The 19,581-nt window shown below is 67.5% G+C and overlaps 1 protein-coding gene across 4 annotated transcripts; it reads left to right on the top strand.

Annotated features, from left to right (window-relative positions):
• Positions 1-616: 616 nt before the first annotated feature.
• PTPN23 (protein tyrosine phosphatase non-receptor type 23) lies at positions 617-19,216 on the top strand. Of its 4 annotated transcripts, none has more exons than XM_087732542.1 (25): positions 617-815; positions 4,154-4,228; positions 5,045-5,172; positions 5,761-5,837; positions 6,701-6,750; positions 7,339-7,470; positions 7,938-8,018; positions 8,911-9,042; positions 9,255-9,302; positions 10,087-10,143; positions 10,703-10,761; positions 11,044-11,123; positions 11,356-11,470; positions 11,830-11,895; positions 12,280-12,425; positions 13,200-13,520; positions 13,885-14,039; positions 14,186-14,337; positions 14,596-14,775; positions 14,988-17,196; positions 17,403-17,584; positions 17,749-17,853; positions 17,952-18,090; positions 18,189-18,302; positions 18,375-19,216. In XM_087732542.1, exons 1-25 carry the CDS (start codon positions 732-734, stop codon positions 18,903-18,905), a joined length of 5,418 nt encoding a protein of 1,805 aa, XP_087588668.1. In that variant the 5' UTR covers positions 617-731; the 3' UTR covers positions 18,906-19,216. The 4 variants fall into 4 exon arrangements, with proteins under 4 accessions (XP_087588668.1, XP_087588659.1, XP_087588677.1 ...); XM_087732533.1 differs by having other exon boundaries at positions 618-815; positions 17,400-17,584; XM_087732551.1 differs by lacking the exon at positions 9,255-9,302 and having other exon boundaries at positions 618-815; positions 17,400-17,584.
• Positions 19,217-19,581: the final 365 nt, after the last annotated feature.

Consider the following 19,581-nt stretch of genomic DNA (forward strand, 5'->3'; position numbering starts at 1 on the left):
GGGCGAATTAGCCAATTCAAAGGCGACGTTTGATTTTGCGCCATTTAATATAACGCATCGTTAGTCAGGGGGCCGGGGAGGAGGTGAGGGGGCCGGTCGGAGCCCCCAGCGGGGTCCCCAAATGCTTCCCAGCCGCCCTCAGCCCCCCGGGGCCCAGCCCCAGGGGAGCCCAAGGCTCCGGCCTAGGCCAGGCCTAGGTCGGGCCCGGGCCAAGCCAGGCCAGGCCTGCCCCTCCGCTGCGGGGCCGCCCCGAGGCCTGCGGGGCCGCGGCGGGCAGGGCCCAGCGGAGCCAGGGCCCAGCGGGGCCGGGGCAGCCGGGGGCCGGGGGGGTCGGGGCGGCCGGGGCCCTGTCCCCGGTCCCTGGGGCCCGCACTGGGCCAGGCCCAGCTGGGCCCGGCCGTTGCCATGGGAACCGCCAGTGCCCGCCCCGGGGGCGGAGCGTCGCCATGGGAACAGCCGTCTCCTCCTATCAGCGAGACAGGCGTCCCCATGGGACCCGCCCTTGCCACGCCCCGGGGCGGGGCGTCGCCTTGCGAATAGCCCCGCCTTCAGGAGGCATCGCCATGGGAGCCGCCGGGGGTGGGCGGGGCGTCTCCATGGGAACGGCGCCACGGGGGCGTGGCGGCGGCGCCGGAAGAGGCGGGGCGAGGCGCGGCGGGAGGACTCGGTTTCCCGTGAGGCTCCGCGGTCACTTCCGGCGGGCCGGAGGGTTCCGGCGGGCGCAGGCCGGGATGGAGGCCGTGCCCCGCATGCCCATGATCTGGCTCGACCTCAAGGAGGCCGGGGAGTTCGTCTTCAACGCCGCCGTGAAGAAGGTGGGGCTGGGGCAGGGGCGGCCGGGGCCTGCGAGGGGCCCGGGGGGGGCGGGAGGGGCCTGGCAGGGGCGGGGCGGGGCAGGGCCGGGGGGGAGGCAGGCAGGCAGGGAGGGAGGCAGGGAGGGAGGGGGTCTGTGAGGATGGGGGGGCGTCTGTGAGGATGAGGAGGGAGAGAGGGGGGTCTGTGAGGGGGGTGTGGGGTCTGTGAGGATGCGGAGGGTCTGTGGGGGGTGTGGGGTCTGTGAGGGAGGGTATCTGTGGGGTTGTGGGGTTTGTGAGGATGGAGGGGGTCTGTGAGGGCGTGGGGTCTGTGAGGATGTGGGGGGTCTGTGAGGGGGGCTCTGGGGGGTTGTGGGGTCTGTGAAGTTGGGGTGTGGGGTCTGTGAGGGGTGTGGGGTCTGTGAGGATGAGGAGGGAGAGAGGGAGGGGTCTGTGAGGGGCGTGGGGTCTGTGAGGATGGGGGGGTCTGGGGAGGGTGTGTGGGGTCTGTGAGGGGGGGTCTGGGGGGTTGTGGGGTCTGTGAAGATGGGGGGTGGTCTGTGAGGGGTGTGTGGGGTCTGTGAGGATGGGGGTGTCTGTGAGGGGTGTGGGGTCTGTGAGGATGAGGGGGCTTGGGAGGGGAAGAGGGGCACTGTGGGGGATGTTTGGGGTCTGGGGAGGGGGGCTTGGGAGGTCTGGGAGGGAGGGGCAGCTTGGAGGGGTGGGGAGGAGGGTCTGCGGGGGAGGGCGAGGCCTTGGGGGAGAGGGGGGTCAGTGGTTCCGTGAGGGGTGTGTGGGGTCTGTGAGGATGAGGAGGGAGAGGGGGGTTCTGTGAGGGGTGTTTGGGTTCTGTGAGGATGGGGGAGGGGGTGTCTGTGAGGGGTGTTTGGGTTCTGTGAGGATGAGGAGGGCTTGGGGGGGGGAGAGGGGCTCTGTGAGGGGTGTTTGGGGTCTGTGAGGGTGGGGCAGGGGGAGGTCGGGGGTGTTTGGGGCACGGGGAGTCTTTGGGGCGCAGAGGGAAGGGGAGTGTGGGGGGTCAGGGATTTCTGGGGGGGCAGCGAGTTGTAGCTGGGGATTTTTTTGGGAGCCTGTGGGGCAGAGTGGTGGTGGGGGGTGTCTGGAGATGGGGAGGGCTGGGGGGGCCCTGGGGGGGCTCCTGGGCCTGCTGGGGCAGGGAGGGGGGTGAGCTGCGCCGGGGGGGGGTCTGCGGTGGCTCAGCCCTGCCTGGCACGGGGGGAACGAGGCCACGAGCGCATCGGTGACCCCCGCCAGCCCCCCTGGGCTCGGCCCCGCTCGCTTCCCTGCCTCCGCGGGACAGCGGGTGCTGCCAGGGCGGGGGGGACAGAGTTTGGGGAGGGGGGGAGTCCCTGGAGCGCTCCCCGTCCCGGGCAGAGCCTTCCCCGGCCGCCTCGGGGGCGAGCGGTGAGTTGGCAAGTCCTTCCCCGCCGCATGTGACCGTGCTGACTCCCGGCTCCCGACACCGCAGCCGCCCTTCCCTGAGCCCCGCCGCCGGATCCGGCCTCTGCCGGCAGCGGTCGTTATTAACGCCATGGCGGGCATCGTTAGGAGATCCGGGTCGGCGGTGGCCGATCCCTCGCCTCTCCTTTCCCTCTGCTCTCATGTAAAAGGGGGAACCGAGCTGGTTCTCCCGCCGCCAGCAGCCCAGGCTGATCGTCAGGCACTTAACAGCCCCGACCCCTCCTCGGCGCCGTGGGAGGGAGGTTGAGAGCACGGCAGGGTGCGAGGTGACAGGCTTCTTCCTTCTCGCGGCCACCGAGGGCCGCCACCTCCCCTTGCCGCCCTGGCGGGGACCAAACCGATGGCTGAAGTACTTAATTAAGCGGCTGTAAACAAGCTCCACCTATGGCTGACGTTTTCTAGTGCTGCCTAGGGATGAAAAGCATGATTTATTGGTGTGGAAGGAGGATGGGAGGGTTTCTCCTGCGTTAGTGCCGCCACCTGCTTCCCACCCCGCTGGTTTTTGGGGTGCCGAGGGGGGTTGGCGTCCCGTCGGACCCCGGCCGCGGTGTCGGTGTGACGGGGACGTCCCTGTGCCGGGAGGAAGGCGTCGCGGGATCGGCGAGCTGAGTCATGCCGTGCCGGCCGGGACAAGGTGTGGCGGCCGTTGGTGTGGCTCCGGCCGTGCCTGCCGGTGCCGTGGGCCGCAGGGCAGCACCCCGCGGGGAGCTGCGGCAGAGGGGACAGTGGCCTCCAGGTCCGAGCGGGGCCCCAGGGATGGTGGCTTCTCAAAAGTGGGTTGTTTAGGGAATTTTTGGGTACGGCAGCAGGTGGAAACCTGTGTTGTGAGCGAGGCTTCCCCGCGGGTGTTTGATGGGAACACGCTCTGTTTTGCTGGCTCGGGAGGAGCGATGGGGAATAAAAACCTGGCACCCTGGTCAAAACAGAGAGGGAGGAGAGGGAACTTCCCCCATTTCTCCAGCGCTGAGCTGCGCTAACCTTGAGATTAAGTGACGGAGGGTGCGGGCAGCCCTTCACAACCTCCCTTAGCCCGGCCGCTGCTGGGGTGGATCGAGCCCCTGATGCCGGGCAGAGCAGGGCTGTGGCTCCCTGAGTCTTCCCCGCGGCTCCTGGGAATGAATTTCTGCCCGGACCCTTGGGGGATCCCAAGCTGCTGGTCGGGGAGGTCGGGAAGTGCTGTGCTTGCCGACAGCGTTGCGATCCGAGGGATCTCAACCCTCGCTAGAGGCAGGTCTGGGGGGCTCAGTCCCTGCGGCTCCCTCCACAGCGGTGGGGAGACATAGCTCGTCGCCAAGCGCCTTCCTCGGGGATGCCGGAGCATTTTTGGCAAAGCCCTGGCTCCGGCTCCGCTCCACGGTGACTGAGGAGCCTCCAGCGCCGTGCCGTTTCACGCAGGCAGGCGCTACCCTGTTTCGTTTCCCCTTGGGCCCTCGCCGTGCTGAGCTGCCTCCCTGGCCAGCCGCCAGCACGACGTTCGCCCTTGAAAGCAAGGGGCTTTGCTTCCATCCAAGTGCGGAGGGGTATTGGGCGTGAATCCAGAGTGACTTCAGTTCGGTCCGTCCCATTCGCTGGTGACTCCTCAGGGCCTCGTGGCCGCTTGATTCTAGCTTTTCCACCCCAGCTCCGAGGTCCCTGTCGGCTCCTGGCGTGTGCCAGATCCACGTCTCTCCCCAGGGCTTTGCCTCCCGCTGTCTCCGCAGGACCCTGCGCCCCGGCTTTGCGTTAAGCCGAGGTTCAGCAGGAGCCGGGCAGGAGCTGGGGGGGTTTGGAGAGCAAATAAGCTCCAAACCAGGAGATGCAAGGCCCTGAGCCAGCGCTTGCCCCTTCACGCTGCCAGCGTGGGGCAGGGAAGGTCTCTCACCGCTCTCTTCCCCTTCCAGTTTGTCCTGAAGAACTATGGGGAGAACCCGGAGAACTACAACGAGGAGCTGCGGAAGCTGGAGCAGCTCCGACAGGTAAGCCGGGCCCCGTCCCGAATCGCTGGTTCATCGCCCGCTCCAGGACACGTCTGCCGGCTCCCCTCGCCTCCCTGGACTGGGAGCCCTGCTGGAGCGCTGCCATAGCTCCTCCTCTTCCTCACCAGTGGCCCACGGACGAGGCTTTCGGCAGCTGGGCTGCATCCTGGGCCCCCCAAGGAGCGTGCAGGGGTTGGGGGTTGAGGCTCTGCTGTATCTACTGTTCCCTGCTGGGTGGAAGGAGTCATTTTATCCGGTCAGGCTGGTGCCTGAGGTCTTCGCAGGGAATAAATCAGCCCTTTGCTCTCAGCTCCAGAGCCCAAACGCTTGTGTTAGCCACTGGGGTCATCAATTTGGGGGCCGCTGGGAGGGTGAGAGACAGCCTCACCCCGGGCAGTTGGTAGCTGAGACACAGGTGGTGAAACCAGCTGGAGACAGCAGAAACTCTCCCCGAGCCGGGACCGGTTTGTGCATTGCCAGTCGCTCCCAAATTCCTCCCGTTCGTTTCACCCTTAGGAGCCTGTGCCAGGGAGAACAGAGACTCTTCCTCCCTGAACTGGTTGCTCTGGATTGGTAAAGCAGCTCCCTCCAGCCTCATTTTTAGGCGAACAGACCTGTTTTTCTAGCTGCCTTACGCAGGCGTTTTCCGCAAGGCCTTGCTCCTTCCCGCAGGGCTGCTTCACCCCGGGGCAGCCGGCCGATCCCCTCCTGCCTGCAGATCTCCCCACAAATCAGGCAGGCTCCCGCTGCTGCCCCTGAGCACCGTCCTGTCCCCGGGGCAGCCTCCTCCTCCTCCTCCTCCTCTCTCCCCTCCAGAGTGCCGTCAACGTGCCCAGGGACTTCGAGGGCTGCAGCACGCTGCGCAAGTACTTCGGCCAACTCCACTACCTGCAGAGCCGCATCCCCATGGGCGCCGAGCAGGAGGCGGCGGTGCCCATCGCGTGGTGAGGAGCAGCCTCTTCCCCTTCCCCTCTCTCCGGCACGGGGCTCTGGCGTTGCAGGTGGGAGGATCGGCTCCCAGCAGAGGCTGACCCAAAGCAGAGCAACTGCTCCCTCTTCCCCTTGCGCGTCCTTCACCCGATGTCTCCTCCCCGAAGCCTGTCAGCCGTGCCTGGGTGGCACGGGGGTGTCCTGGGGACCCCCTGGGAAAGGGCGTCCTGGCCTGGGGAGCTGGCAGGACGTCTGAGCTGAGCCATCAGGCGACGCGGGGCGGCAGCTGGCCCTGAGCAGACGCAGGGCAGAGGCAGGACGGCATCACCGTGCAAGGTGACAGTGCTGAGATTGCTCGGCACCCTGTGTAAACAGGGTGTCTGTGTGCTTACAAAGCCAAAACAAGCCCGCCGCGTGGCGATGCACTGTCCCACCAGCTCCCACTGGCACCCGATGCACAGGGTGACGCCGGGCAGGAGGGCCCCTTCTCCGAAACTCCAAGGGAGTGCGTCTCCCGACAAATCCTTCTCCTCGCTCGTGGCCCGCACCCAGGAAACCGGTACCTCCACCTACGGCTGGTAACCAGGCTCCTGTCCTCGCAGGACCGAGATCTTCTCGGGCAAGACGGTGACTCACGAGGACATCAAGTACGAGCAGGCGTGCATCCTCTACAACCTGGGTAAGGCCGGGGAGACCGCCCGCCCTCGCCGTCTGCCCTCAGCGCGAGGGACGTCCCTCCTCTCTGCCCGGGCTTTGCTCCGAGCTCCCTGTCAGCCTTCCTCGGCGCGGCCAGGCAGCAGCATGGCCCGCCTGGTCCCACCAGCAGCTGTGGCTCAGCCTGGTTGTGCCTCTTCCCCTCCTCTGTGCGGGGTGCTCAGCGTCGGAGCTGCACGAGAGGTTGACTTTGGCTTTCGTCGGAAGCCTCCTCTCCTTTCCTCCCTGGTCGTGCGCTGCCCCGTTTCTTGGTCAGAGGTTGCACCGAGGAGGCCGCCATCGGGTTGCGGCATTACAAATGCCCTTTCTGGCATGGTGACAGCCGCAGTGAGGTTTTGTCCCGCTCATCCAGCATCCCACCTCCTCAAAAGCAGTAAATGGGGGTAAAAAGATCAAATCCAACACTTGTCCCCCGACCCTTGCTCTCCAGCCATGGACAATCGCGGCTCGGAGGCCGCAGGGCCGCACGCTGCGCAGCAGGAGCTGACGTGGTGCCCAGGCCCCTTTTCAGAGGTGGCTGCTCCCTGAAGCTGGTAGAAACACGTCTGTTAAAACGAAAGATGCTCGCTTTTTAATAGTTAGGGTTTGTTTCCAGCCTGGGACTTCCCTGTGCTGAGTGACCTGTTGGTGCAGCCTTTTCACAGGGCGCTGCAGCGTGTGGGTGCCCTCGGAGACGGGTGCCCCGAGTGTCAGTTCCCGGCCGGGTGCCTGCGGCCGACTTGCCGCAGATTTAGGCTTCTCTGGTACAAAACACCCGGTCTGCGGGAGCAGTGCATGGGGGCTGGCAGGGTGCACTCGCCCCGCTGAGCCGCCGTCCTCTTTCCGCAGGCGCGCTGCACTCCATGCTGGGCGCCATGGACAAGAGAGTCTCCGAGGAGGTAACGATCCCCCGGGTCCTCCCTCAACGACTTTTCTCTCCCGCGCGGGTAACAGCCACGCGCCGGTGGCGCCGAGGACGTAACCTGGGCGGTTATGAGCGTATCGACGTCAGACACGAGCTCTGGATGTCTGCTGTGACCCTAGTAGCGCCGCAGAGCGTTAGGAGGGGCCACCCGCCTCAGGGTTGTGTCCCTGCCTGCCCCGTCGTTCCTGTCCCTGCTCCGGCAAGGCTCTGTCTGCTTGCCGGCCGGGCTGATGTTCCTCCCACCCTTGGGGCCAGGAGGGGAGCGATCTGACGCAGTTTGGGAAAAGCACCGAGCTGTTGAGAGCCCCGTGAGCCTCAAAAGCTCACTCCAGGCTTGTGGCGGCTGTTTTTTGGGGTCTCGGAGGAGGTAGGGCACACCTGACCCCTGCTGAGCTGGGCTTTATCACCCTAACGCCCTGCGTGAAGGGAGGTCACTGCTTTTCCCCTCTTGCCGAGTCTCCGCAAATTCCTCGTGGCCGGCATGTGCCTACGGACGTCGGCTGCCTTGGCGTGCGTGCGAGAGGGCTGCGCGCGCCCGACACGCGTTCTCCCGTCCTCCCAGGGCATGAAGGTTTCCTGCACCCATTTCCAATGCGCCGCCGGGGCCTTCACGTACCTGCGGGATCACTTCCCCCACTCCTACAGCGTAGACATGAGCCACCAGATCCTCAACCTCAACATCAACCTCATGCTGGTAGGAACTGGGTTCTGCCTCCGCCGGGGCACTGGTCGTACTGGGACGGCTCCTTGCGCGCCTCGAGGGCAGCTGCCGCTCGACCGGGAGCGGGGTGTTTGTAGGGTTGGGTGCTCCTCGCTGAGCCCAAGTGCTTGGAGCCGGGCGAGACGGGACCGCAGTGCCCCACGGGGGGTGGTTGTCTGCAGGGTCCAGGCTGCTGTAGGCACGAGGGGCTCCCTCCCGCGGGAGGGGAGGAGATTTTGGGAGGCAGCAGGGAAGAGAGAAGGCTCTGTGCCGCTCTGCGTGTCCCCGGGCATCCCCTCCGGCATCCCTCGGGGCTGGTGTTCACCGTGCTCCGCTGGCCCCTCAAGGAAGGGGCTGTAGCTGGTGGGGCCTGCCAGGGGTCGGGGCCTGGCGCTGGCTGGGATACAGAGGGATTCCCCGAGGTGTAGGGAAACCGAGTATTCCCCTTTTGCCTTCGGCAGGGCCAGGCGCAAGAGTGTCTCCTGGAGAAATCCATGCTGGATAACAGGAAGAGTTTCCTCGTGGCCCGGATCAGCGCCCAGGTGAGCTCCTGGGCAATCTCTGCTGTGCTGAACTCTGGCCGCTTCTGCCTCAGCGCTTGCTGTTCCTAACGCAGCCACGCTCCCGCCGCACGGAGCAAGGTGTGGGATAGGGAGCTCGGGGAGGGTGTCCCGGATCCTGCGCAGCACCGGTGCAGTCAAACAGCGGTACAGGGTGCTGCCATTGTCTCGGGCTGCGAGCACAACCACCGGCTCCTCAAAGGAGAGCGTAAGATACCCTAGAGGGAAGGGATGGCATCCAGAGGGAGCTGGAGAGGGGGGTCCCTGTGAACCTCATGGGGTTCAACAAGGCCAAGGGCAGGGTCCTGCACCTGGGTGGGGGCAACCCCCGGTGTCAGCACAGGCTGGGGAATGGAGGGGTGGAGAGCAGCCCTGCCGAGAAGGGCTTGGGGGTGCTGGGGGATGAAAAGCTGGCCACGAGCCGGCGATGTGCTCTCGCAGCCCAGCAAGCCAAGCGTCTCCTGGGCTGCATCCCCCGCAGCGTGGGCAGCGGGGCGAGGGAGGGGATTCTGCCCCTCTGCTCCGCTCTGGGGAGACCCCCCTGGAGCCCCGCGTCCAGCTCGGGGGTCCTCAGCACGGGAAGGACATGGAGCTGTTGGAGCGGGGCCAGGGGAGGCCACCGAAATGCTCCGAGGGTGGCCCAGCTCTGCTGTGAGGACAGGCTGAGAGCGGGGGGGGTTCAGCCTGGAGAGGAGGAGGCTGCGGGGAGACCTCACTGCGGCCTTGCTGTGCTTAAGGGCGGCCGGCCAGGTGATCTGAGGCCGTGGGCCCACGCGCTGGTGCCGGTGAATCCTCCTCTCCCGTGGTGCTCTCAGTTCCACCTGCGATCTGGCTTTCGGGGGGGGTTTCCAAACACCCCTTCCTCTCTCCGTAGGTGGTGGATTACTACAAAGAGGCCTGCCGGGCGCTGGAAAACTCAGAGACAGCCTCGCTGCTGGGAAAGATCCAGAAGGACTGGAAGAAACTGGTTCAAATGAAGATCTATTATTTTGCTGCTGTGGCCCATGTAAGTGGGGAGACCATCGCAGGGGGCAGCTTGGCTGCAGTGGGGGGACCTGCCCTTCGCTCCCACCCCGGCTCGGGCTGCTCACGCCCGCTGCGCGGCGCTGTTCACCGCAACGCAGCCGGCGATGGGGCTTTGGCTGCTCTGCGGGGTTTTCTTGCCCGTTTCAACGATCTCCCTTGAGTTAAGGAGCTCTGATGCGTCTTTTCTTGCAGCTGCACATGGGAAAACAGGCCGAGGAGCAGCAGAAGTTTGGGGAAAGGGTAAGCAGAGCCGTGTCGGCTGGGTACCCGCAGCACTGGGGACACAAGTGCGTCACTGTCCTGGTTTCAGCTGGGATAGAGTTAGTTTTCTTCTTAGTAGCTGGTAGAGTGCTGTGTTTTGGATTTAGGATGAGAATAATGTTGATAACGCACTGATGTTTTGGTTCTTGCTGAGCAGAGTTTACACTAGTCAAGGACTTTTCAGCTTCTTGTGCTCTGCCAGGTGCACAAGAAGCTGGGAGGGAGCATAGCCAGGACAGCTGACCCAGACTGGCCAAAGGGCTATTCCATACCATATGATGTCATGCTCAGTATATAAGCTGGGGGAAGAAGAAGGAAGGGGGGGACATTGGGCGTGATGGCGTTTGTCTTCCCAAGTAACCATTACGCGTGATGGAGCCCTGCTTTCCTGAGGATGGCTGAACACCTGCCTGCCGACAGGAAGTAGTGAATGAATTCCTTGCTTTGCTTTGCTTGTGCGTGCGGCTTTTGCTTTACCCATTAAACTGTCTTTATCTCAGCCCATGAGTTTTCTCACTTTTACTCTTCTGATTCTCTCCCCATCCCACCGGGGGGGAGTGAGTGAGCGGCTGTGTGGTGCCTAGTTGCTGGCTGGGGTTAAACCACGACAGTCACCAACGACGCCCTGCCTCCTGCAAGCGTTGTGGGTGTTCTTGGAAAGCCCCGTTGCGCTGCAGCTCTTGGGGCCGATGTTCCTGCGCAAAGCAAGGGCACCAACTTCTGTGCCACCCCTGGTACCCGCTAATTCCCGGTCTCTCTGCAGGTCATCTACTTCCAGAGCGCTCTGGATAAACTCAACGAAGCAATCAAGCTGGCAAAGGTGCGTCCCTGCTCCATCTGGTAGCAATAATTGTTGGGTTTTTTTAAATTCCTGTGCTGAGCAGCGGCTCACTCCAGTGGGACACCAAACTGATGACGGTTTAAAAACTTTCTTTGCTGTTGACTGGGTTGGCAAACCTGTGCTGGCTTCCCAAAGCATCGCTTCTCTTCCCTCTGCGACATCCAGCCACGTCCAAGGCTCTGCTGTCTCCCGGCCGCTTGGTCTGCCAGGGCTTTAGGGGGGATTGGGTCAGTTTTGATCATCCGGCAGCGTGTGGGCGGCTCCAGAAGGGCCGCGGGTCTGCGGCGCGCAGCCCTGCCGCGTGGGAGCCGCTGGCGTGGGCGCTGCGGTGCTCGGGAAGCCGAGGACAGCCCCGTGGCAGGGTCCGCCTGTGAAACAGGGGCACAGAGGGTTTGGGGCTGCCTGCAGCATCTCTGTTCCTTTATGGGGCACGAGGAGCGGCGCTGGCAAGGCTGCTGCTGGCTCCCGGGCACGCTCGTGGCCGCTGCGGCAGCGATACCCGTTCCCTGCCTGTGCTAACTTGCTCTCGTTTCTGCAGGGCCAGCCAGAAACCGTCCAGGAGGCCCTGAGATTCACCATGGATGTGATCGGTGGCAAGTGAGTCTGTGCACGGGGCACCCCCGGACGCGACCGTCCTGCTGCTCTGTGGGTCAGAAATGCCCGGTGGACGGAGCAGCGCAGGGGGTGGCCCCGGTGGCCCCCCGATGCACAGAGCCAGGCGCCCCGTGCTGCCCGAGGCTCTCGGGACGTGCAGCTGCCATGGAAGTTGCTCTTCGTTCTCCCTGGAGCCGCCCAGGGCCTGACCCCGCTGGGAGCGAGCTCAGGGAGCTGGGAATGCCGTCCGCTCCTCACCAACGCGGCATCGCTGCTTGTTTCTAGGTACAATTCGGCCAAAAAGGACAATGACTTCATCTACCACGAAGCTGTGCCTGCGCTGGACACCCTGCAGTCCGTGAAAGGTGAGGACGGGCTGTGCCCTCTCCCGCCAGCCCCTGATGGGAGAGGGACACGCAGGGACACGCGGTGGCTCCACGGGGCCCTGGGAACCTTGGGGCCAGCGGGGCTTCATGCCGTGATGCCCAGCTCTCCCGGGATCTGCCCGGAACGACGGTGTTGAGCGGGAGGACCCCTCTTAGGAATAACCGGTTCCCCGCGGAGGTTTCAGACGCGTGTTGTGTCTTCAACCCCCAGGTGCCCCGCTGGTGAAAGCCCTCCCCGTCAACCCCACGGACCCGGCTGTCACCGGCCCCGATATATTTGCCAAGCTGGTGCCCATGGCTGCCCACGAGGCCTCATCCCTGTACAGGTGCGTCCTGGGCCACGGATCCCCAGCTCCGAGCTCAACACGGAGCCCGCGCCCCAGCTCGGCCTCCCTGCGGGCTGAAGGGAGCTGGAGGGGACCAAACTGGGCGCGGTGGTTTCCCTGGAGAGCCACCGCCCTCCCCAAACGTCCCTGAGCCGTCGTCCTCCTGTCGGGCTCCCGTCCGTTGTCTCTCCTGGCAGCGCAGAGACTGCCAAGGGGCCGGGGGCGGCGGGCCTGGGGACGGACAAGGCTCTGGCCAATTCCCGCAGGTCTTGGAGCACCGGTGGTTTACGGTGGAGGTTCCCCTACTGCTGTCGCAGCACTAAAGGCGTTCTTTTCTTTTTTTTATTCCTCTGTCGTAGCGAGGAGAAGGCCAAACTGCTGAGAGACGTGATGGCGAAGATCGAAGCCAAGAACGAAGTGCTGGAGTATGTGTGAGCCATACCGGGACAGGGCCCTGGCCCATTCCTGCCCGCCGGAGAGCCAGGCAGCGGCTGGGGCTCCCTGAGCCTGGCACGGGGGGTCCCGATGATCCCCCTCCCCGGTGCCGATGGGAACGCAGGCATCCCTGATCCCTGTCACCCTCATGCTGAGCGCGGTCGCCTCCCAGTTTGCCCAGCTCTGGGGCAGGCCCTGTCCCCCAGCGGGTTCCAATCCCAGTGACCGGTCCCCAAATTCACCCTGCGGCTTTGCTCAGGCTGTCGGGGGCGATTGCTGCGGTGCCGTGCCCCGAGCTGGCGGCTGTTTGGGACGGGGGGGGAACCTGTGGGGAGGCTCGGCCACCGCTCAGGGGCTCCTTCTCTCGCCTGTAGCCAGTTCATGGACTCCATGCAGCTGGACTCCGAGACCGTGGACAACCTGGACATGTACAGCCACATCCCCCCCATCCTGATGGAGAAATGCGCTGCGCTCAGCGTGCGCCCCGACACCGTCAAGAACCTTGTCCAGTCCATGCAGGGTAAGGACACGGGGACAGACTGGGGGGGACTGGGGACGTCTGGGCTGGCCCTGGGGACAGGCGCGCTGCTCCCTGGCTTGGGCTTGGCGGTGGGAAGGGCCGCTCCCATCACTAATTCTTTTCTGATATAAATTCTGTAACCCCAAAGCATTTTTCCTGTTGGCCAGTGGTGAGGGATGCTGCTTCGCAGGATGGTTTAGGTTGGAAAAGAGCTTTCAGATCCTCGAGTCCAACCGTTAACCCAGCGCTGCCAAGGCCACCACTAAACCATGTCCCCAAGCACCACATCTCCCCGGCTTTTCAATCCCTCCAGGGATGGGGACTCAGCCCCTGCCCTGGGCAGCCTGGGCCAGGGCCTGACAGCCCTTTGGGGAAGGAACTTTCCCTAATACCCAACCCAAACCTGCCCTGGCGCAGCTTGAGGCCGTTCCCTCTCGTCCCATCGCTTGTTCCTGGGGAGAAGAGACCTTCCTCGCAGGTGTCGCCCCGCCGGTGGCTGCAGCCCCCCATGCCCTGCAGCCAAGGGGCTCGGTGCTGCCTGGAGCCCGCTGCGGGCACCTCCCCAGCGCGGGCAGGCCCTGAGCCCAGCACCCTGGTGTCTGGGCTGGTGTCTCCTTGCCTTCTCTGGTCTCCCATAGCTGGGTTTACTCTTCAGGCTGCTGTGTCGATGCCTGGCTTCGAGGCTGGAGCAGGCAGTGGCCACATGAGTTGGGCCGGGAGAGCTGGTAGCGGGTGGTTCAGCCCTTTGCCCACCTCCGTGTCTCTCCCCTCCAGTGCTCTCCGGGGTTTTCACCGACGTGGAGGCTTCCCTGAAGGAGATCCAAGACCTCCTGGAGGAGGACGAGGCTCAGGAGCGGAAGCTGCAGGAGCTGCTTGGGAAGGTCCCGGCGCCCCAGGGGTCCCCCCCGCCGCCGTCCCCGGGGCTGGCCGAGGTCAGCAAGGAGTGCTCCAAGTACATGGAGGTGCACGAGAAGGCCAGCTTCACCAACACCGAGCTCCACAAAGCCATGAACCTCCACATCGGCAACCTCCGCCTGCTCAGCGGGCCGCTGGAGCAGGTCCGGGCCGCGCTGCCCTCGCCTGCCTTGACCGAAGGTGAGCGCTGCCACGCCCCGTGGAGGGGCTGAACCCCAGCCGCGCCCCGGGCTGGGGGGACGGCAGGTCTGCGTCCCCCTGCTGCCTCACCGAGGCTCCCCTCGCCTCGCCCCGTGCCTGGGCTTGCACTGCCTTGGCGTCGGCCGGCTGCGTGGTCCCTCGTGAGCCGGGGTGGGGGCTCGTCCCCCTGAAAAACATGCAAAACGGAACGTGGTTGTGCCAGGACAAGCCGCAGGCTGGCTCCTGACCCCCACGCTTCCCTCCCCTGGGCTGCAGCACGTCCCGCGAGCGGGCTGGGGCCGGGCAGGCTGCGCCGGGGCTCGGAGGGGTCCGGTGCGGCCGCTCAGCCCTTCCTGTCCTGCAGACGACAAGCAGGTGCTGCAGAACCTGAAGCGAATCCTGGGGAAGGTGCAGGAGATGAGGGACCAGCGGATGTCCCTGGAACAGCAGCTGCGCGAGATGATCCAGAAGGACGATATCACCACCTCGCTGGTCACCACCGACCGCTCCGAGATGAAGGTGGGTGCCAGCCACCGTGTTTGGGGAAGCCCCTTTGCGTGCCACGCGTCCCCCTCGGGGCTGCGGCGAGAGCTCTGCTCCATCCCAACCTACTCCGGAGCCTCCCCGGCCGCCTGCGGCCCCTCAGATCCTCCCCTCTCTCGCAGAAACTCTTTGAGGAGCAGCTGAAGAAGTACGACCAGATCAAGGTCTACCTGGAGCAGAACCTGGCCGCCCAGGAGAACGTCCTGAAGGCCCTGACGGACGCCAACGTCAAATACGCGGCCGTGCGCAAGGCCCTGGCCGAGGTGGAGCACAAGTGAGTGGTGTGCGGGGCGGAGAGGGTGCCCCGCTGGGGTCTGGGTGCCTGGGAACGGCCCTCACCCACCCCAAGGGAGAGGTGTGGGGTCGCTGCCACCTTCTCTCCCTGTCCCTGGTCCTGCCCCACTGCTGGGGGGCCGCTGGTGGCTGTTTGGTCTGCACCGGGGTGGGCGGCCGTGGACTCCCCAGGAGCAGGGACTCCCGGCTTCGGCCCCGTGTCACGTCCCCGCTCAGCCCCTCCGCCCCGTCTTCCCAGGTGGAACACGACCGTTCAGACCTTGGTGGCCTCCTACGAAGCCTACGAGGACCTGATGAAGAAGTCGCAGGAGGGGAAGGATTTCTACACCGACCTGGAGGGGAAAGCTGCCAAACTGCTGGAGAAGGCCCGCGCTGCCTGCCAAGCCGCCGAGGCCAACAGGCAGCAGATCTTGGAGAAGTAGGTGGGGCCGTGGCCATCGTGGAGACGCACACGGGGGCGTAAAGCCGGGTCTGGGGTCCGAGCCCCCGCTCACAGCGCTGCGGCGCCCTCGGGGAGGCGGGAAGCACCTTTGGGTGCTGCGGGGGGGGTCTGGGGCCCTGGCTGGGGGGTGAGGGCTTGGCTTTGGTTGCGGTGGCTCCCTGCGCTGAGCCCCCGCTGCCTCCCGGCAGGGAGATGAAGAAGCAGCCGCCCCCTCGGCCCACGGCCCCCAAACCCGCCCTGCAGAAGAAGCCGCTGGAGCTGGAAGCCGGGGGGCTGGACGCCGGCGACCTGCCGCCGCTGGGCTCCCTGCTGCTGTCGGAGCTGCCCGAGGACCTGCGCAGCTTGCCGCCCGACGTGCTGGCCGGCCACCTGGCCCGCTTGCCACCCCCCACGCTGGCCGCCCTCACCCTCAACCCAGCCCTGGCCGCCGGCCTGCGGCCCCCCGGCCCCGAGCCCTTCCTGCCGGCGGCCAGGCTGGCCAGCGCCCCGCTCCAGCCCTTCGCCCCTGCCCGCTTCCCGGCCCCCGCCACCCTCCCCGGGCACTACCGTCTGCCGGCGGCACCCGCCTCGGCACCGGGGCCCTTTCCTGCAGGCGCGGGGGCTCCAGTGCAGCTCCTGCAGCCCTCCGCCCCGCAGCCGGCCGGGCCCCCCCAAAGCTCGGCCCCGGCCGCTGCCCCCCAGCTCTTCCCGGCCGCCCCGCTGGTGCGGGGCCCGGTGCAGCCCGGCACGGCTGCGGCGCAGCCTGGCTACGTGGGGCCCCACGTCCTGCCCTCGCGCTCGTCCCCGCAGCACGGCCCCCTGCCCGGCTCCGCTCCCGCTGCCTCCTACGGCCTGGGCCAGCCCGGGGTGCCCGCGCCCGGTCCCCTCAGGCCCCCGGCCCTGGGGCCAGCACCTATAGGTGCCCAGCCGCCAGCGGGTGGCCCTGAGCTGCCCCCGGTTGCCCGGCCGGCCACCACCACGGTGGACAGCATCCAGGCCCCCATCTCCAGCTGCGCAGCTCCCCCGCGGCTCCCGGGCCAGGGCCCACCCGTGCCCCCAGGCCCCTTCCTGGCCCCGCAGCGCCCGGGGGGACCCCCTGCCCCCTTCCCCTTCGCCCAGGGGGGGCTGCAGCCCTTCGGGCAGCCGCCTCAGCACCCCTTCCCTCCCGGCCAGCACCCGCACGCCTTCGCCCCCGGCATGGAGCTGCCCGCTCGCACCCAGGACCCCCAGCAGTTTCCCCCGGCCCCCTTTTTGCCCCCGGGGAGGGCCCAGGTCCCGCTGCCCTTCCAGCCGCCTGCCCGGCCCCCGCTGCCCCCCCAGGCCCCCTTTGCCCAGCAGCCCTTCGCCGGCCCCGGGGGGCAGCTGCCCCCTCCGCCCCCGCAGCTCTACCAGCTCCCGGGGCAGGACAAGCTGCCCCCCCAGGGGCTCGCCCCCCCCACGGGCACCCTGCCCTTCCCCAGGGCCCCCGGCCAGGCGGGACCCCCGGCGCAGCCCCTGCGCGCTGCCCTGGGGGGTCTGCAGCCGGTGCCCGCCAGCTCCCCGGCGCTGCCCTTCTGCCCCAGCCCCGCACCCCCCAGCAGCCAGGTGCCCCCCGGCCCCGTGGCCCTGGGCCCCCCGCCGCCCGGCCCCGCCAGCCAAGCTGGCCCCCACCACGTCGCCCCCTCCGCCAGCCCCATGCCGGGCGCGGTGGTGGTCCAGGGGCCCCTCGTCCCCTCGCCGGCCCCCTCCCCGCAGCCGGCCTTGCCCATGCAGCCCCCGGCGCTGGTGGCCGGCTCCGGCAGCCTGCCGCAGAGACCCCCGCCCTCGCTGACGCCAGGCCCCGGTGAGGCCCCCTTCCAGCGGCAGAGCTCCTCCACCGACGACCTCCTGTCCTCCAGCCCCGAGAGCCAGCACGGCGGCTCCAAGGCAGCTGTGGGCCAGCCCCTGCTGCAGCCCACCAAGGCGGACGCCAAGGAAGGGCAGAAGCCCAAGGCGGTGCAGCTGATCGAGAACGATCCCTACGAGAAGCCGGAGCGAGTCCTGCGGCTGCTGGCGGAGCTCGAGCGGTTCCGCGGGCTGGTGGAGCGGCTGGAGCGCCCGGGGCCCGGCGGCATCGCCGAGCTGGACGCCATCTGGAAGGAGCTGCAGGACGCCCAGGAGCGGGATGCCCGGCAGCTCTCCATCGCCATTGCCCGCTGCTACTCCATGAAGAACCGGCACCAGGACATCATGCCCTACGACCGGAACCGCGTCGTCCTCCGCTCGGGCAAGGACGACTACATCAACGCCAGCAGGGTGGAGGACCTCTCGCCGTACTGCCCCACCATCATCGCCACCCAGGCCCCGCTGCTGGGCACCGCCGCCGACTTCTGGCTGATGATCTACGAGCAGAAGGTCTCCGTCGTCGTCATGCTGGTGTCGGAGCAGGAGCTGGACAAGGTAGACCCTTCCCTGGGCACGCGGCTCCCGCGGGACTGCGGCAGCTATCGCCCTCGCCTCGTGCGCCGGTGCTGTCGTACGGCAGCCCCAGGCCCTGACAGGGACCGGGAGGGTCCCTCGGGGAGGTGGGCGCCTGGGGTGGGGCGTTACGGCCCCACCGCCTGCGCCCGCTCCTGACGGCGCGCCCCCTTCCCTCCCCGCAGCAGAAGGTGCTGCGGTACTTCCCCCCGGAGCGGGGCCAGCCCGTGGTGCAGGGACCCATCACCCTCGTCCTCACCAGCCTGAAGGTGGCCCCCACCCACGTGGAGCGGATGATCACGCTGCAGTACCGCGACCAGAGCCTCAAGCGCACCGTCGTCCACCTCCAGTTCACCTCCTGGCCTGAGCTGTACGGCACCGGTGGGGGGTTTGGGGTGGCGTGGGGGTCCTGCTGCGGGTGGGGGGGGTCCGTGGGACCCCAAGCTGCTCCTTTGGGGCCCTCGGGGCTCCAGCCCTGGCGTGGGGGGCTTGGGACAGCTCTGCCCCCACCCCGCTGAGTGCCCCCCTCCGCAGGGGCCTGCCCGACAGCAAGGGGAGCCTCCTCCGCTTCATCCAGGAGGTGCACGGCCACTACCTGCACCAGCGCCCGCTCCACACCCCCGTCGTGGTGCACTGCAGGTGAGCGGGGCCGGGGGGCTCCCCCACGGGGCCGGGGGCGCGGGTGCCCCCCGCCGCGGGCCCCTCACAGCCGGGGGGGGGGTCGGGTCTCTCCGCAGCTCCGGCGTGGGCCGCACCGGGGCCTTCTGCCTGCTCTACGCGGCCATGCAGGAGGTGGAGGCGGGCAACGGCATCCCTGACTTGGCGCAGCTGGTGAAGCGGATGCGGCGGCAGCGCAAGCACATGCTGCAGGAGAAGGTAACGGAGCCGCGGGGAGGGGGCCGCTGCCCCCTGCGAGGGGTGCGGGGCGGGGGGGCTCACCCTGCCCTCCTCCTCCTCCTCTTCCTCCCCTGCAGCTCCACCTCAAGTTCTGCTACGAGGCCGTCCTGCTGCACGCCGAGCAGGTGCTGCACCGCCACGGCGTGGGTGCCCCCGCTGTCCCCAAGGCCGCCAACAGTGCCTCCCCCAAGGTGGGTGCGGGGTCGGGTGGGGGCCGGGGGGGCTCCGCCGCCCCCCGGGCTGACGGGGCCCCTCCCCCGCAGCTCTACTTCCACCAGGACCCCCAGGACCTGGTCCTGGGTGGGGACGTGCCCATCAGCTCCATCCAGGCCACCATCGCCAAGCTGAGCATCAAGCCAGCGGGGGCCGGCGGGGAGGCCGGGGGGGGCTGGGGGCCCGATCCTGCCCCCGCCCCCGATCCCGCCAACACGGAGGCGCTGCCCGACGCCGCGATGGATGGCGTTGGTGCCCCCGTCCCCGAGCCGCCCCCAGCGGGGCCACCCGTCCCCGAGCCCCCTGGTGACAGCGAGAGCAGCAACCACGTGGCCGAGAGCCCCGAGCCCCCCGGGGGGGAGCCGGCGGCCCCCCCTGCCGCCCCCTCCTCCTCCTCGCTGGAGCTGCTGGCCTCCCTGACGCCCGAGGCCTTCACCCTGGACGCCTCCCTCAAGGGCAAGCAGCGGATGAACAAGCAGAACTTCCTGCAGGCGCAGACGGGCGAGGGGCTGCGGGGGCCCCGGCCCAGCGACGACCCCCTCAGCATGCTGGACCCCCTCTGGACACTCAACAAGACGTGAGGGGGGGGGCGGCAGGGACCCCACCCCACCCCCGAGCCGGCACTACAGCCCCGGGCCCCTGCCTGCCCCCCTGCCTGCAGGCGCTGCCCTCCCTGCCTGGCCCCCCCCGTGCGCGAGGGGAGCACCCCCAGGCAGCTGGGGCTGGGGTACCCCGAGGCGGGGGGCACTGGGGGGGTCCCGCCTTCCCCTGCGCCCCCCCGGTCCCTCTGCTTTGTACAGGTGTAACGCTGGCGCTCGCCACCTCGGTTGCCTCCAAGGAGAACTGACTTTTTCAGCTCTTTGCTACTAAAATAAAGAGAGTTTGATCTGCAGCTGCGCTGCGGGCGTGGGGGGCTCCCTGCCCGGGGGTCCCGGGGGCCGCCAGGGCGGGCGGTGGGTGCGGGAGGGGGGCGGCAGCGGCGCAGCCAGGCTCGGGTTAGTTCCGTTTAATGGAGGTGTCCTCGTACACGTTATAAAACACGATCTGGTACAAAAAGCGTCCCCTGTACAGAACAAAGCGTACAGCTGGGCTAAGGCCACCCGAGGCGCCGTGGCCGGGCGGGGGCTCCCGGGCCTTCGGGCCTCCCGCCTGCCCCGGGGCCGGCACGGCGCTGCCTCTACAATCACCAGGATTCGGTTAAGAGGCGCCATCGGCGTTTACTGGAGGGAAGAGGAAGGGTTCGGCCCCGGGCGGGGA

Source organism: Nipponia nippon, unplaced genomic scaffold (genome assembly GCF_047370975.1).
Source record: "Nipponia nippon isolate SJK-2023a ecotype South Korea unplaced genomic scaffold, ASM4737097v1 scaffold_1, whole genome shotgun sequence".
Classification (NCBI taxonomy): Eukaryota; Metazoa; Chordata; class Aves; order Pelecaniformes; family Threskiornithidae; genus Nipponia; species Nipponia nippon.

Excerpts from the sequence above, each read along its gene's own strand:
- PTPN23 (XM_087732533.1), top strand. The coding sequence starts at position 732 with ATGGAGGCCGTGCCCCGCATGCCCATGATCTGGCTCGACCTCAAGGAG. Across the intron at positions 18,091-18,188 it reads AGCACATGCTGCAGGAGAAG|CTCCACCTCAAGTTCTGCTA; the intron begins GTAACGGAGCCG and ends CCTCCCCTGCAG. Across the intron at positions 18,303-18,374 it reads CCAACAGTGCCTCCCCCAAG|CTCTACTTCCACCAGGACCC; the intron begins GTGGGTGCGGGG and ends CCTCCCCCGCAG.